Here is a 15,079-nt window from a genome sequence, read left to right as displayed (position 1 = left end):
GGCGAGACATGAAGTCCAAGATGAATCAGGTTATTTGAGAAGGAAAGAGATGCCAATTGAATCCTGCAGAGAATAGTGCGTCTCACTTCCAGGCTATGAGCTGGCGTTAACTGATCAATGATGAATAATGAGTCTTTTTATACACGCTTAAATTGTAGGAACCTTAGCCGTGCAGGATGACGCCATGCACAGACCGGGATGAGATGGTGCTATATTCATCTCCCATTACTGCACCCATCCTACCCCCCTTCACATGGTAGTATTTTGTAGAGTAAAAACTAAAACGGGCATTTTACAGCACTGGTTAGATGAAGAGACAACTAGTCTGACTGACAGCTATGGTCAGATAGTCTGTTTTTATACTAAGGTCCATGGCATGCCCAGTAAGATAGAGGTTATAGTAGTAGGTAAAGGCAGGGATAAAAAGATAGCTGACTAGGGCTGTAGAGTTGGTGGGTCAAACCAACTCTAAGGCCGGGTTCACACAGAGTATTCTGGCTCGTAATGTGGAACGTAGACGCCGCAGGATCTTTTGCGGGCCGTATACGCTCCCATTGTTTTCAAAATCACGGCCGCAAAATAGCGTCGCGTATACGGTACCGGCTCCCACTGAAAACAATGGGAGCGTATACGGCCCGCAAAAGATCCCGCGGCGTCTACGTACCAAATCACGAGCCAGAATACTCCGTGTGAAACCGGCCTAACTTCTATTTTACAAAAGCCCGACCACCATAGTCAAACAGGGAGTAAGGTTCCAACCACACAGTGGAATTGTGAAAAAGTAATTTGAGGTGGACTTCGGCCTAAAATCCTCTTCGCTTTTCACCCCGACATTGCTGATCAACGGACGGACTCACAAAGTGGGTCGTGCAGCTAAATAAGCAGGACGCTTATTTTTTTCAGCAACCTGCATCAACCTCTGCCACTCATTGAATGCAGGGTGGAATTTGGGGCTCATTTTGAAGTGGAACATGCCACAAAATCGGCACCAAATTATACTGTGACAACTCTTCTAATTCATGAAAAAAGCGAGTGAAATGCAACAAACTATACATCTAATTAATGATATAATATTAATAATAGTATCATATAATTAAAAATAATCATTTTATTTTGAAAATTCTTTCCTACTTGACGAGAAAATGCCCCGGACTCCAACTACACAGCCAGGGTTTGCAAACAGGACTCATTCCACTTGCATACAGGGGGTCCAAAGCAAAATATCAGAATGGGCTAGCATCATGGGCCCAGCCACCCAGGAGAAAAGGGTCTGGTGTTTGGTACCCAGTCCACATACAGGCCATGACCCTGGGGTCAATTTATCTTAGCAAAATTTAATTTATCGACTACTCTTAGGATATGTCTTGGCGGTAACTTAAGTCCCTTATTCACACAAACTCTGAATCATGGCAACCCATTCCCCCAAATGAATAGAGCAGCAGGCTGAAGTTCCAAGCATTGTCTATGGGACTGCTGGAGATGTCGGAGTGCTGTACTCCGCTATCTCGCACAGAATGAAGCGGCCGTGCAAGCATGACCAGCCGCTCCATTCATACAGGGGTAGAAGAGATATCCATTCTTGTGATAGATGGCGGTCCTAGCAGTGAGATCTCACTAACATATTAGCTATTTTGTAACCGTAGGGTTGTCCAAGATTCAAAAAACATGGCTGTGTTCTTCCAGAAACACACCACAACTGTCCATAGGTTGTACCTATTGAAGTGAATGAAACTGAGCTGCAATATCCCATATATCCTGAGGACAAGTGTGACACTTTTCACACCCCACATACACATAAGATAGATTGCCAATCGCACAGAAATTGGTGCATTAACGGCAGATTTTGTGCTTATGTATATGGCCACCTCAGAACCTGGTCAAGTATCCATCAAAATAGCAAGAGATACAGGCATCTACCATTTTTCATAGAGCAGGTTTGAGGTTCTAGGAGGGAAAAAATGACACACCCCACATTCCTGCAGATACAGTAAGTAAGATTATCCCACCTATGTACTCCACAAATTGTGTATTGACGGAGGTCCAACCACTGGGACAGTCACTGATCCCCAAAATGTGGCCCCATTTTCCTCTCTATGAATGAAGGAGCAGGTTCATTGCCAAACAGTAGAGAAAGAGGCGATTACCTTGGGAGGTTTGGAGCAGATGCAGACGTGACCACTGTGGATGGCGATGAAGGCGTTGAAGGTTGTGGAGATTCTGGGGCCCGGGGAACTCTTCCCATTCGGTACCAGATGCCCATACTGTTCAACTCCCTGTACAAAAGAAAAGCCCATGAAAGGCCAGATGTGACGCAGGTGAATTAAGAGTTAATGTGCAAACTTGTAGACTTTCCTTTCTCAAGGCTATACTGCTGTGTACAAATATTTAGCCCCTTTCAGTTTGGCCCTTGTTATTGCATATTTGTCACAGCTGACTTACTCTGGTCTTTAAACACATCCTGACTTTATCTAAAGAGACCTGAGTACACACAGAACAGTCCTGGAGAACAGGGTAGGTTTAACCCTTTCAGGATCAATCCTAAATGTCCATACTATAGTGATCTAATGTCCACCAGATTACAAGTCATGTCAGATCTTTCTATACTGAAGCTGAAATACCATTTTAAATTAAAAAGAGACCTTTCCCCACCTCCAGCTCTTTTCATCTTTTCATAGATTCCAGTGCAGTTGGAGTTTTTTTCTCTAGCCCCCACTGTTCCTGAGCAATCATTTCTGTTAACTTCAGCATCCAATATGCTAATTAGGCTCTCCAATGGGTGGTGGGCCGTCCTAAGCTGGAGCAGAGCATTGAGGACAGCCCACCTAACAGTAGAAAGCCTAACTAGCTTATTGAATGCTCAAAGGGGCTGTGCAGGACTTCGAAAACATGGATGCCTTCTTCTTCTTAGGAAGTGGCATCATGTCTGTCGGTACATTTTAATGGGATGGAGATGTGATGTTGCTATGTGACCAACGGATGTGATGTCACTTCCTGAGAAGTGAAAGCAGCCATGTTTTCAAGTCCTGTGCATCCCCTTTAAAGGGAGTCTGCCACCAGAACCATGAATATCAATCCAGCCCACAGATAGAGTCACCTTATTTAACAGTTTGTTTCTCCTCATGAATTGGAGTTGCTGAGATCACAGTTTTTGTCATTACGCAAAATTAGCTCTGTTTCCCTCTGTGGAGCAATAGCACTGCCCCTGTTCCTTCAAAGAACTAATCTGCATATTGACAAATCGGTGATCTCAGCAATGAAGGCAACAATTCACAAGAGGAAAACGCCACTTGATTCAGGTGACCCTAACCTATCTGTGGAGTTATGGTGATAGGATCTCATCACTGATAATTCAGGGATGGTGGGGGCTAGAGAAAAAATTCCAACGTCACTGGAATCTATGGAGTGGTAAATATTGAAGGATGCAGTTGTAGATCCTCTTTAAAGGTGCTCACATTCAGTAATGTGCGATTACTGTAGCTTTTTCATCTCTCTGCCTTAATTCAGATAGATTGGTTTGGAATAGAAACCGCTGATTTATTGTGACAAATATTCAATTATTTGGGATACTTTTTCCAAACATTTTAAAAGATAATGAGCAAAAATAACATTGGTCTCACTCACCCTATAAACGTATACTGAGGTGGGGCCTGTTTAGAGCGGCTGAGAATACGGATGTCACAGATGGCCGCCTCCGTGGAGTCTCTTGGGATAAATTTAATGCACAGGCGCTTTTTTCGAAAAGCAACTTCCTCTGTAGAAAAAAGGTAGATACAGTAATCCTGTAATACTGGTCAATGCAATGGTCTTTTGTGGCCACACACAGACTGCACAGCTACCCTTCCTAGTCCCATTCAACTCCAACCCATAACAACGCTCAGCTCCACCCCACTCACATACAGGAGGCTTCACTGATGTTGCACTTATCTTGTAACTGCAATGCTCTCTATAGTGTGTACAAGCCAAGGGGTTGAGCAGGCCACAGAAGAGAGAACTCCGCCATTGGCTCCAGCAGCTTTCCAATAGGTGACATCACTATTACCCTCACAGCCAGATGAGCAGGGCTGTCTGGGAAACAGAAATTCAGCAGAAGCCCCAAAATCATGTTTGAGAAAGTCACATGGCCACTGCTGGAACCTGGGAAATGGCAGATTGTAAGTAATACAAGCATATTAGTAAATGCCAAAGCAGGGGGGCATGGCTGTTCTGTGTACAAGGAACATTTATCCTGGCAAACTCCCTTATTGAAAATAAACAATTTCAATAAAAACAAGAATTAATTGAATGAAATTTGACAAACGATCGCTTTAGTTCACCAATGACACATCGCCATTGTCTGAAATTTCAGTAGATGCTTTGTTCTTAGGAGAAATCTTTCGGTGAAAGGAAATTCCTTCACCTGGTATCATTGGAAATGTCTGGCCAGTTCAAGCAACTAAAATGGCCAATATAGACTAAAAGGCCTGTAGCTGCATTGGGAAACTAATGTTTAGCAGACTGTCAACCCATTTCTAACACAATGTCACAAAAAGGAAGATTCAGTGTTTTATTTACTTTAAGACTTATGGTCCAACACATTATGATAGACTGGCTTCCAGGCATATCATAGATCAATTGAAGGTCAGCCAGGGTTCAACAACCAGGACCCTGCGGATCAGCTGTTTTAAGAGACTGCAGAGTTTGGACATTTGCTGAAGCTTCTTAACCAAGCTCATAAGCTGCATATTGTATATCAGATCTGCTTGGTGTTACTTTTCAAGCTCATTCAATTGAATAGGAATAAGCTGCAAGCAGACTATATGAGCAAAGAACAAGGCGTCACAAGGCCTGTGTAGCAAAGGAAGCCTTCACGCAGCACTGTTGAACATGCTGAGTGCTGGGTATTGGATACCACTCATCTCTGACTGACTCTGAAGCCATGAACAACCTTTTAAGGTGGCCATACACCATCAGCAGCTGTTTCCTGAAAACATTTTGCCAAAAACTTTTCCCTTCCGACTGAAACCTGTGAAGGCTGCTTATCTTTCATGTGAACCAGAGCTGTGGAGTCAGAAGGCCAAACCACCATCTCCAATTCATCTATTTTATTTTGAAGCCGAAGTCAGTAACTGGCCCCTGACTCTACAGACCCGATACGAAAAAAAAAAAAAGATTAGACTTTATGAAATCCAGCACGTAAAGTCTTCCCTCAACATCTTCTATTAAGACAAGATATGAGACAACCCATAAATATATAATGGCAGTCTGGTCATGATGAAATTGGCAGGTTCTGCCAATATTCATCCAATGTGTATGGCTAGCTTAGGAAAAAAACAACATCCAAAGCTGACTTAAAGTCCAAAATCCTAAGAGGCTTCTAATGTTATTTTGTGGTCGTTTATCTTAATTTAGGGACACCCAGCACGAGCAAATACTTACGTGTATCAACTGTCTCTTGGATGGGTATGAAGCCTACAGGTAAGGTGTCCTTTATATCAATCAATTTCATGTCCACCAAGACATTCCCTAAATGGCTCTGTGGAAGAACAAGCACATGGTCAGTTACGGACAAGGTATGAAAGGAAATCAAGTTATTAGTTGATGTTCAGACTTACATTCTCTCTTGAGAAGGCTCTGGTGAAGCAAAGATATCTTGTCACCTTGGACTTAAATAAGCCATCTTTCCAAAGATCTGCATCCAGGCCATCTGTTGTCTGAGAAACCTGCAACATGACAAGGACAAGTAGGAGATTAGTACTGAGCTGGCTACGAACTTTTGCAGTTCTCAAATTTATTTTCTGAACCATCTTAAAGCAAAAACAAAGTGGAACAAGATCAGAACAACATCCTCGCCGTTACTACTACAATGTAATTGATGGCCCTGGTCACTAAAAAGAAATTGTCCACCAACATCATGTAAAGAACAAGCATGTGTAGACAAAAGAACCAAGAAGTGTTGGCTTGTGAACAACTTTATTTTATATTGCCCCATATGAACCCCTATGAAATATTCATGAAACCCTACTAATATATCACCACCAAACACTTCCATTCAATGGCAAAGTGACAAAAAGGGTGAATTCAAGTGTGGCAGTTCCAAGACCAAAAGTAAGGTATCCCGAGGGTGGTCACGAATTAACCAAAACATCCTACCATCTTTTTTTTTTTTCTTGCAATGACTCTTGGCAATCTTAAGAGCCAAGCCTTCTACTGAAGGTTTTTTAACCTCTAACACTGTACCATGTTCTACTGTTTCTTCAGTCGGCCTTCCTCCTAGTCTGGTCTGCATATGATGTGAATTCCTAGATGGTGTTCATTTGAAAAACGCGTTGGAATGCAAGAGAGTGCCAAAGAACGATAAAACACAGTGCACTACTAAAAGGGGACCTCTAGCCAAAAATGATATAGTGGCTGAGAGCCCCATGTGCAGACTGTGTGCAGTCTATAACGTGATGTCTCTGCTCCAGATTCCTCCAGCCTTCAGTTTTTGGGACAGAGTTCATTTTCAGGGGCGTGTTACCCCCTCTCAATAGAACTCTCCTTTAGAACCCTTTTACACTAATGATTTTTCTGTCCATAAAAAAAAACAAAACACAACAGCACAAGGACTTATTATGGTAGATGGAGCCATTCACACATCTGTTTTTCTTTCATTGGCATGCACAATTTTTTTTCTTTTCTCATTTCCCAGTCATGCAAGACTATGGGTCTGGGAAAAATGTGTTCTATACATGGACGTGCACAGAAATGCACTGGGATGTCCAACATCCATTGTTTTATACTGCAAAAAATAGATACACAGTCAGTCTTATGGAGAGAACACTCACTTCTTCTACTTAGTCCATATTCACAGACAGTACTGATTCTCGGCCCCAGTGTGCCAACCTTGACTTTCAATGAAAGAGACACGTGGATGAAAATGGAGCCATATTTCCAATATGTCAAAAAGTAGAGCATGCTTTATTTTTTCACGGATCACAGACAGTACTTGCCTGTGAACATTGGTAGTGTGAATAGAGCCTTTAATCTGCATCTACTGAAGGGACCACCGAAAACTTTTTTGTTATGGTGGCACACTCGATCATTTTGTCATTGATCTCGTAATTCATTCACATTGACCAATTTTTGTTACGGGCGCTTGGAATGGAGCGAATGATGATAAAAACTGGTCAGAGTCTGTAGAAACATTATCTTTGGAAACATTTTATAAACATGGCTACCATTAGATTGAGGGTCGACAGATGTTCTTTTTGATAAAAACCAGAGACAAAGTTTAAGTAACGACGCAGAACATCGTGCCAAAAAGGAAATCACTGATCCAACTCAAATGCTTTTCTAAAAATGATAGCTTGACCCTGAACAGATACAACACTGCCTGTGACTGATAGAATACCATTATGTGGGGTGTAATATAAGGGTATGTAGAAACTTTAGAGAGACAGTATACATTTTGGGCTTCACTGACCCCTTGAGAAAAACAAAAAATGAGGGTCTCCAGATGAAATAGAAGAAGTGATAGGTCTCAAGATAATATGTACGGAACATGTCCCCCTTATCCATAAAATATCCCTAATTTCCAGAATATAATATCTGAAAATCATATCTGAAAATCGCAAGTAGTTTGAATGGCCCCCAACAAGTAGGTCCAATCTCTTATTCTCTCAGCTAGACTGAACAGTCATGTATAAATTGCTGAGCTACAGGTCATCCCTCGACAACACTCAAGCGTCTGATGTGCACGGTTCCATGCCTGAGCCATATAAGCATATTTTTAGACATGTATGGGGTGGGATCATGTCTCATTAGATCACATAATGTTTTGCTAAAGCTTGTTCAAGAGTTTTGTGTTTCCCATCTTTGGCACTAATATGCAATTCATGAACAGTACTGCATTAAGCTACGTTCACACCTGCGCTGGGTGTCCGTCCGGCAAAGAGCCCATCAAAAATCCTGTAAAAAAAAGTTCTGCAAAACAAACTTTTTCATCTGGCAACGTAAGGACTAAAATAATGGAACCAGATGGACCCCATCATAGTCAATGTGGTCCATCAGGATCCATTACAGTCAGTGATAAGACTGGCTGATTTCCCTGGTCCCGTGATGGACCAAAGGAAAGGAGACAAAGACCCAGATGTGAAAGCAGCCTTACTGTATGAATGGCAGCACAAATCCATAACCATAATGGCCTGACAAAGTCTCCACTTGTAGAATGGAACGGAACTAGATGACACTACTGTGGTTGGGACTGTGAGTTGCCAGCTCGGGGATATCTTTTCAGGAGCTTCAGTTTAGGGCTGCGGTGTTTAGCAGATTATAGATTTCCATAATTTCATGTGCTTTGCCAAATGCTCCAGACAAGTTTAAAACCTCAAAAAAAGCCTTTCCCTTGAGAGCACAAAATTTTAACTAGACTTGAATTTGGTTTGGCTGAAGAACTTTGCGTTCTTGTTAAATCCTGAAAAAGAGAAAGGTTTAAAAAAAAAAAAAAGAAAAAAAGAAACCAAACTTTGGGTTTGCGACATTTTAAATGCCCTTGTAAGAAAAAATTGTCACAAGTGTCATTTTTATGCTGACCTCAGCATTTTCCTGAAAGAGATGTGGCAGAGCCAACTGGTTTCAGATTTATGATTGTAAATGATGTTGGCATAGATTTTAGTGCAGGTATTACGCCCCATAGAAGGAGGCACCTGATTTATGGGGTGCTGCACCCCGCACTGTTACTGAGGTGCATACACAAACAGTGCAGATATTACAGATCGGTGTTTAATCCCCACATTGCCAAAACTCCCTTTACAAACATGAACATCTTCCAAAGAAAGCTTTACTCTGGGGCTAGAGTTTGCCATATTCCCAATCCTTTATCTACTATGGAAGTTCTTTATTCATAACCGGGTTTGTATTGCACCTGAGGTCTACAATTAAGGTTGTTGTCTCACCAGATATATCACAAATGTTTGATAGATGTAGGTCCCGCCTATCTCTAGATTGGGGGTCTCCGAACTCCCCTTCCGTGCCGCAACTGAGTGAGCGAAAAGGCCGTCACATACAAACTGCTTGCTCTCTCTCTATTAAAGGGGTATTCCATGACTATGATATTGAGCTCCACTTCCTCTTACCAGGCCAGTGACATCACATCCATTGGTCACACGGTCTTGCTGCAGCTCAGTCTCATTCAAATGAATGGGCCTGAGCTGCAATACCAAGCAGAGCCACCACACAATGTAAGAAATGCTTTGTAAATGATGAGCTGGAATACCATTTTAACTTGAGAGGGAGCCCAGAGAAAGCAGAGCACAAGAGGTGGGACTGTCACCTAGCAGACATATATATCCTTTGGATATGTTATAAGTGTCGGGGGTGAGAAAACCTCTTCACAGAGCGTTTCAACCATTTTGAGGATATGTCATCACTGATCGTGGGGGTTTGTACAATCCTCGGAGACAAGCAGTAGCAGCAGTATTGCTCCTTCAACACTTTTCCCTGCACAGTGACACTTACAGCCATCTGTTGTGCATGCAACCTTCACAAGAATGTGACTACGTTGTACTTCCTTACAGTGTAAGACAGTATATAGGAGAGAATCCCGTCCCTTTGTTTTTGTTGCAGAGGTGAGATCCCTATAACATACTGATAGGACATGACTTATTTAGATGGGAATATCCATTTAATGGATTCTTCCTTGGGTGAAGTCACCTCTAAGCCTTATCTAACCCATCTCAAAAATGTATTTTCTTGGTTTAGTTACAGTAAAATAATACGCTTTGTATACAGTTTAACAAGGAGCTTTTTATTTTTTGCATGCCAAGTATGTAAACCTTACACTTCCCCAACTCATGTAGAAATGCAGGCAGTGCAGGTGGAAACACTACCAGATGAACCAAAGAGGAAATGTGACCCTTTACAGATAGTGTGGAAGTGAAAGAGAACTTCCCGTTACTGGTCTGTGACACGAACATCCAGATGTTTACTCATACAGTGACTAAGTCACACATTACATAATATTCGGCCAAACATGTTGACCCCAATCTGCAAAACAGGACAAACAAAGCAAAGACATAATACTGTTAAGGAGTAACTAAAAAAAAAAAAAAAAAAAAGTTGACGAAAAAACAGCAACATCAGCACCAATTCACAAGGGGAAAACACTATTCGATTCAGGTGACCCTAGCCTATCTACCGTATATACTCGAGTATAAGCCGAAACAAATATAAGCAGAGGCCCCTAATTTTACCACAAAGAACTGGGAAAACTTATTGGCTCGAGTATAAGCCGAGGGGGGAAATGCAGCAGCTACTGGAAAATTTAAAAAATTAAAATGGTCAGAGTTTTGGGTGCAGTAGTTGCTGGGGAAGGGGAGGGGGTGTTTTGGTTGTCTGTCTGCCCCTTCCCTGAGCTTGAAGACTGAGTTGTTTTTTTTCCCCACTTGGAATTCAGCCTGGCTGAATATAGGGGATCTGCAGTGCTCCTATTAACCCCTTCCCGATGGAACAGGAGCACTACAGATCCCCTATATTCAGTAGACCGGGCACTGTCAGGCACAGGGATACCTAATGTGTTTCACAGTCATTTTCTACTTTTATATGTATTCTAGGGAAAGGAGGGATTTAGAAATTTTATTTACTTTATTTTTTTATTATATTTTTTTAAAGCTTCTTTTTTTCCCGCTATTTTATGGGAGATTCTATACATTACTAATGCGGCTGGTCATAGACTCCTCCCTCCCAAAAAAAAAAAAATATATATATTTTTTTTTTGCTTGACTCAAGTATAAGCCGAGGGGGGCTTTTTCAGCACAAAAACTGTGCTGAAAAATTTGGCTTATACTCGAGTACCGTATTTTTCGGACTATAAGACGCACTTTTTTTCCCAAAAATTTTTGGGGAAAAGAAGGGTGCGTCTTATAGTCTGAAGGTGGCGCCTGTCATCCGCTGTAATAGAGAGGCGGAAGCCGGTAAGTGATAGACGCCATTACAGGTGCCGGGGCCTGAGACATCGCTGCGCTCCTCTGCCCTGCATGAAGCCAGCAGCAGCGGGAGGAGTGATGCTATTCCGCTCCTCCGTGCCCTGGCTTCATGCAGGGCAGAGGATCGTAGCGATGTCTCAGGCCCCGGCGTCTATCCCTCCCCGGCATCCGCCTCTCTAGTACAGCGGATGCCAGGTCAGTATCCGTGGCCCCTTCTCCCCCGGTGGGGACCGGCCCCGTACCTGTAAAGTTGCAGGCCGGCTCCTGCGCGGCGATATCGCAGGAGCCGACCTGTCTGTGTGACAGCCGGGAGCCTAATGAGGCTCCCCGGCCTGTCACTGCTGTATTAGTATTGCGGCTGGTCTCTATGACCAGCCGCCGTAATACTAATAGACAGAATGTCCCATAGACGGCAATACAGTTGTATTGCCGTCTATGGGACTTGCGATCAAGTGACCGCAGGTTCAAGCCCCCGGGGGGGAATAAAATAGTAAAAAAAAAAAAAAAAACACTTTAAAAATATGAAATAAATAAAAGTTCTAAATCACCTCCTGTTTTTTTTTTTCAATACAAGGTGATCTAAGCAATAGATATCCCCCAAAATGCAAACTAAAAAGTACAGCTGGCCCCGCAAAAAAAACGCTCTATGCATCCCCGTACAGCTGCAGGGTCACCTGTCAATGTGGCCTTGCAGCTGTTGCAAAACTACAACTCCCATATATTAAATATTTTACCAGTTTTTGCTTCAAAAATTTTTTCCCTATTTTCCTCCTCTAAAACCTAGGTGCGTCTTATAGTCCGAAAAATACGGTGTATATGTGGGCTGGGTTGATATGCTGGGCTCTGGTGACAGACTGCCTTTAATAAAGGTTGACCAGGATTAGAAAAACTGTTTTTCCAAATACAACACAACATCTGTCCATGGTTGTCTCTGGTATTCCAGCTAAGCTCTGTTAAAGTGAATTTAGCCGAGACACAATACCAGACACAACCATAGACAGATGTGATGCTGTTCTAGGAAGAAGATAAACATATTTTCTAATTCTGAACAACCCCAAAATACCCTAAAAATGAATCGGAGTACTCTTGTAGTTTAAAGGATGCCCAAGCTTCAAGTTCTAGTCAAGAGCCTAACCAGAAGAGAAGATACAGATAGAGCAACCAATGAGTAGTCAATGAAAGCACACACTTTTGATAAAGATACATGTTCAGATTTTTTTATACAGTTTTTGAAGCCAAGACCAGGGTGAGAACCCATAAATTACAGATGATTCTTCTCTGTTTTGATCTACTCCTGATTTACTCCAAGTTATTCAATACCCTATCATAACCCATGAGTCCAATTCTTTTTGCAAAGGAGGAGACATGTTTTTAGCAATACTGTATCAGACTGGAGTAAAGATTCACAAAATATCAACAATTTCTGCCATTCCTTGTCACAAATCTAAGATCAGGAGCGTCTCCAGCTGTAAGGTTCCCTTTATCTGCAGCAGCCCTCCCCCACTGCTCTATTTGCAACAGAATATCAGGGAGATTACAACTTCACAAAATCACACCCCCAACACAGTCGCCACATTATTCCGGCATATCACATGGTCAGATTTTTGTAGGTTTACTCTTCTCATTCACATGTAGCTTTCGTAGTCAACTTGTATAACGCCGCTAGAATCTGCAAACCTCTAGAGCTGTCTGAGCAAACCACAACATGAGTAAACTGGCTGGCAGACAGAATCTGGATGAGTGTGTTGATCTCTGTGGTGGATTTGTAACCCACAGTCGCCAGAGCTGAACATGGCGGTTTCGATGAGGAAACAGATTGTCTCAAAGAAAGACGTTTATAGGGCTTTATATTCTGTACATAAATATATACAATTATTACATCCAGGGGTTTAGACTTTGCTTCTCGGACTACTAGGAAAAGAACCTTATTTAGTACAGTAGTATTAATGCAACCCTGTTATATTTAGTGCAATCTGCAGGAAGCAGGCTACATCCTTTTCAAAAGTCCTGAAAAAAAAATTCACTTTAACAGTTTTTATTCCAAAAATAAGATCAAAAATTCTTGAAAAATATGTTATTCTTTTATATTCCATAATTTTCACTTTGGCCACTAAGCCTGATAATAGACAGACACTTGTCAATTCTGTAGGGATTTTCATTGTACCAGTCTCCTCTTCCTCCTCCAAGATTACAATAGAAGATAATCCATTATTGCATTCACTATTGACAATAGATGATGTTACAGCTTATCTACTCCCCCTTCCTGAACAGGGCATGCCTAGAAAACTCAGACACTGCCCATAAATACTAATGGTACTGGTTTAGGAATAAAGCAGCCATGTTTTTCTAAACTTGCTTAAAGAGGTTTTCTGAAACTTGATATTGATGGCAAATCTTTATGATAGGTCATCAATATAGCATGGGTCAAAGTAAAGTAAAGCCTACAAAGCCATCTGTTTCCAGGTGCCATCTTCTTCACTGTGCTAAAAACAGCTGATGGTCTATCCTAAGAACATGTTGTCAAAAGACTTGGAACCTTTAAAGAGGACCTTTCATGTCCTCTACAACAGAGCCTGTTCTACACCACATACATAAGGTCCTCTTTATCACTACCAATACTGAGGCATGCCGTACACATAAAGCAGGTGTTTTATGACATCATGAAGTTTCCAACTTGGTCATGAACTTGGTCAAGCCTGTTAATAGATAGTATTAAAAAAATGTTATTCCTACCTACCCCGAGTTCATTTTGTATTCTAGACTCAAGTGAGGGAGGAAAATCTCCTGTACAGATATACAGCTAGGTGTTGGGAAGCCATCTAAGCAAAACCACCTTGTTGTAACATGAGAGATCACACAATTGTACGTGCAGATCAGTAGAGTACATACTCTATAGCAATAAAGAAGTATGAAATAATAAATATATACTGTTTGCATATATTTTAGGAACCTACAGAGTGAAGAAATTTCTCTGCTTTTGTAGTCAATGCAAATTTGCACCTGTCCATTTATTTCAGGAAGTGTTGACTCATTTTTTCTATAAACTATTCTTAATATTATGTGTAGAAATATGGTATAAAGACAGTAACAGCACCGAATTCCACCACACCAACAATATTTGGTGTCAAAAAGTGATAAAAAGGGTCTGTTTGGCTATGACATACCCTATTTATATCGAAAATCCCCCCCCCATGTTTGGTAGGATAACGCGGCAGTAGTCCCAACATAAGGCTATGAATGATATCAAATATTTTTGGTGTATCAAGACCAGGATTATATTACAAGATACAGTTTCATAATGGATGAGCACATCTTGCTAGATTATCCAGTACTCAAGGAGTGTCACATTCCCAACATGATTGGAAACTCTTCCAATTTTCCATCTTACTTTCAATGCAGCATCTGCAGAGCACATTTAAAGACATTCCAGCTGGCGTCCGTGGGACAGATAACTTACAGCGAACCCATTACTCTAAAGCTTGCCATATAACTCACATTAATGCCGACAAAACTGGCAGATTCAACGGGATCAGGTATAAAGCGGTCCTGTCACCAACTCCAACAGGTGTGGCTCCACTAATTCCGGCAAGGTTGGAATTTTTTGTCTCTAGCCCCCATCATTCCTGAGCAATCAGTGCTGCTGCTTTCAGACCAACATGTTAAAGAGGACCTTTCATCAGATTGGGCACTTGCAGTTTTATATACTGCTGGAAAGCTGACAGTGCGCTGAATTCAGCGCACTATCTGCTTTCCCGATCTGTGCCCGGTGTAAAGCGCTATCGGTCCCGTTACCGTAGCGCTTTAGTGTCAGAAGGGCGTTTCTGACACTTAGCCAGGGACGCCCTTCTGCCCAGCAGCGCCTATTGCGCTGTGCTCTAAGACTGGGGAGGAACGCGTTCACACAGTACAGCGCGATAGGCGCTGCTGGGCAGAAGGGCGTCCCTGGCTAATTGTCAGAAACACCCTTCTGACACTAAAGCGCTACGGTCCCGGGACTGATAGCGCTTTACACCGGGCACAGATCGGGAAAGCCGACAGTGCGCTGAATTCAGCGCACTGTCAGCTTTCCAGCAGTATATAAAACTGCATTTGCCCGATCTGATGAAAGGTCCTCTTTAATTAGGTTCTCTACTGTGACA

The 15,079-nt window shown here is 42.0% G+C and overlaps 1 protein-coding gene across 3 annotated transcripts in view; it reads right to left on the bottom strand.

Moving 5' to 3' along the window:
• Positions 1 to 15,079, bottom strand: part of MVB12B (multivesicular body subunit 12B) — a 76,496-nt gene that overhangs the window by 40,373 nt on the left and 21,044 nt on the right. For all 3 annotated transcript variants that reach the window (XM_075260207.1, XM_075260205.1, XM_075260206.1), the window contains exons 3-6: positions 5,592 to 5,699; positions 5,416 to 5,512; positions 3,622 to 3,751; positions 2,145 to 2,273 (exon numbers count right to left, since the gene is read on the bottom strand). In XM_075260207.1, the coding sequence (XP_075116308.1) occupies positions 2,145 to 2,273; positions 3,622 to 3,751; positions 5,416 to 5,512; positions 5,592 to 5,699 (464 nt within the window). The remainder of the gene's footprint in view (positions 1 to 2,144; positions 2,274 to 3,621; positions 3,752 to 5,415; positions 5,513 to 5,591; positions 5,700 to 15,079) is intronic.

Source organism: Leptodactylus fuscus, chromosome 11 (genome assembly GCF_031893055.1).
Source record: "Leptodactylus fuscus isolate aLepFus1 chromosome 11, aLepFus1.hap2, whole genome shotgun sequence".
NCBI lineage: Eukaryota > Metazoa > Chordata > Amphibia > Anura > Leptodactylidae > Leptodactylus > Leptodactylus fuscus.
The sequence above is the reverse complement of the archived record's forward strand: the minus strand, read 5'-3'. Positions and strand labels throughout refer to the sequence as shown.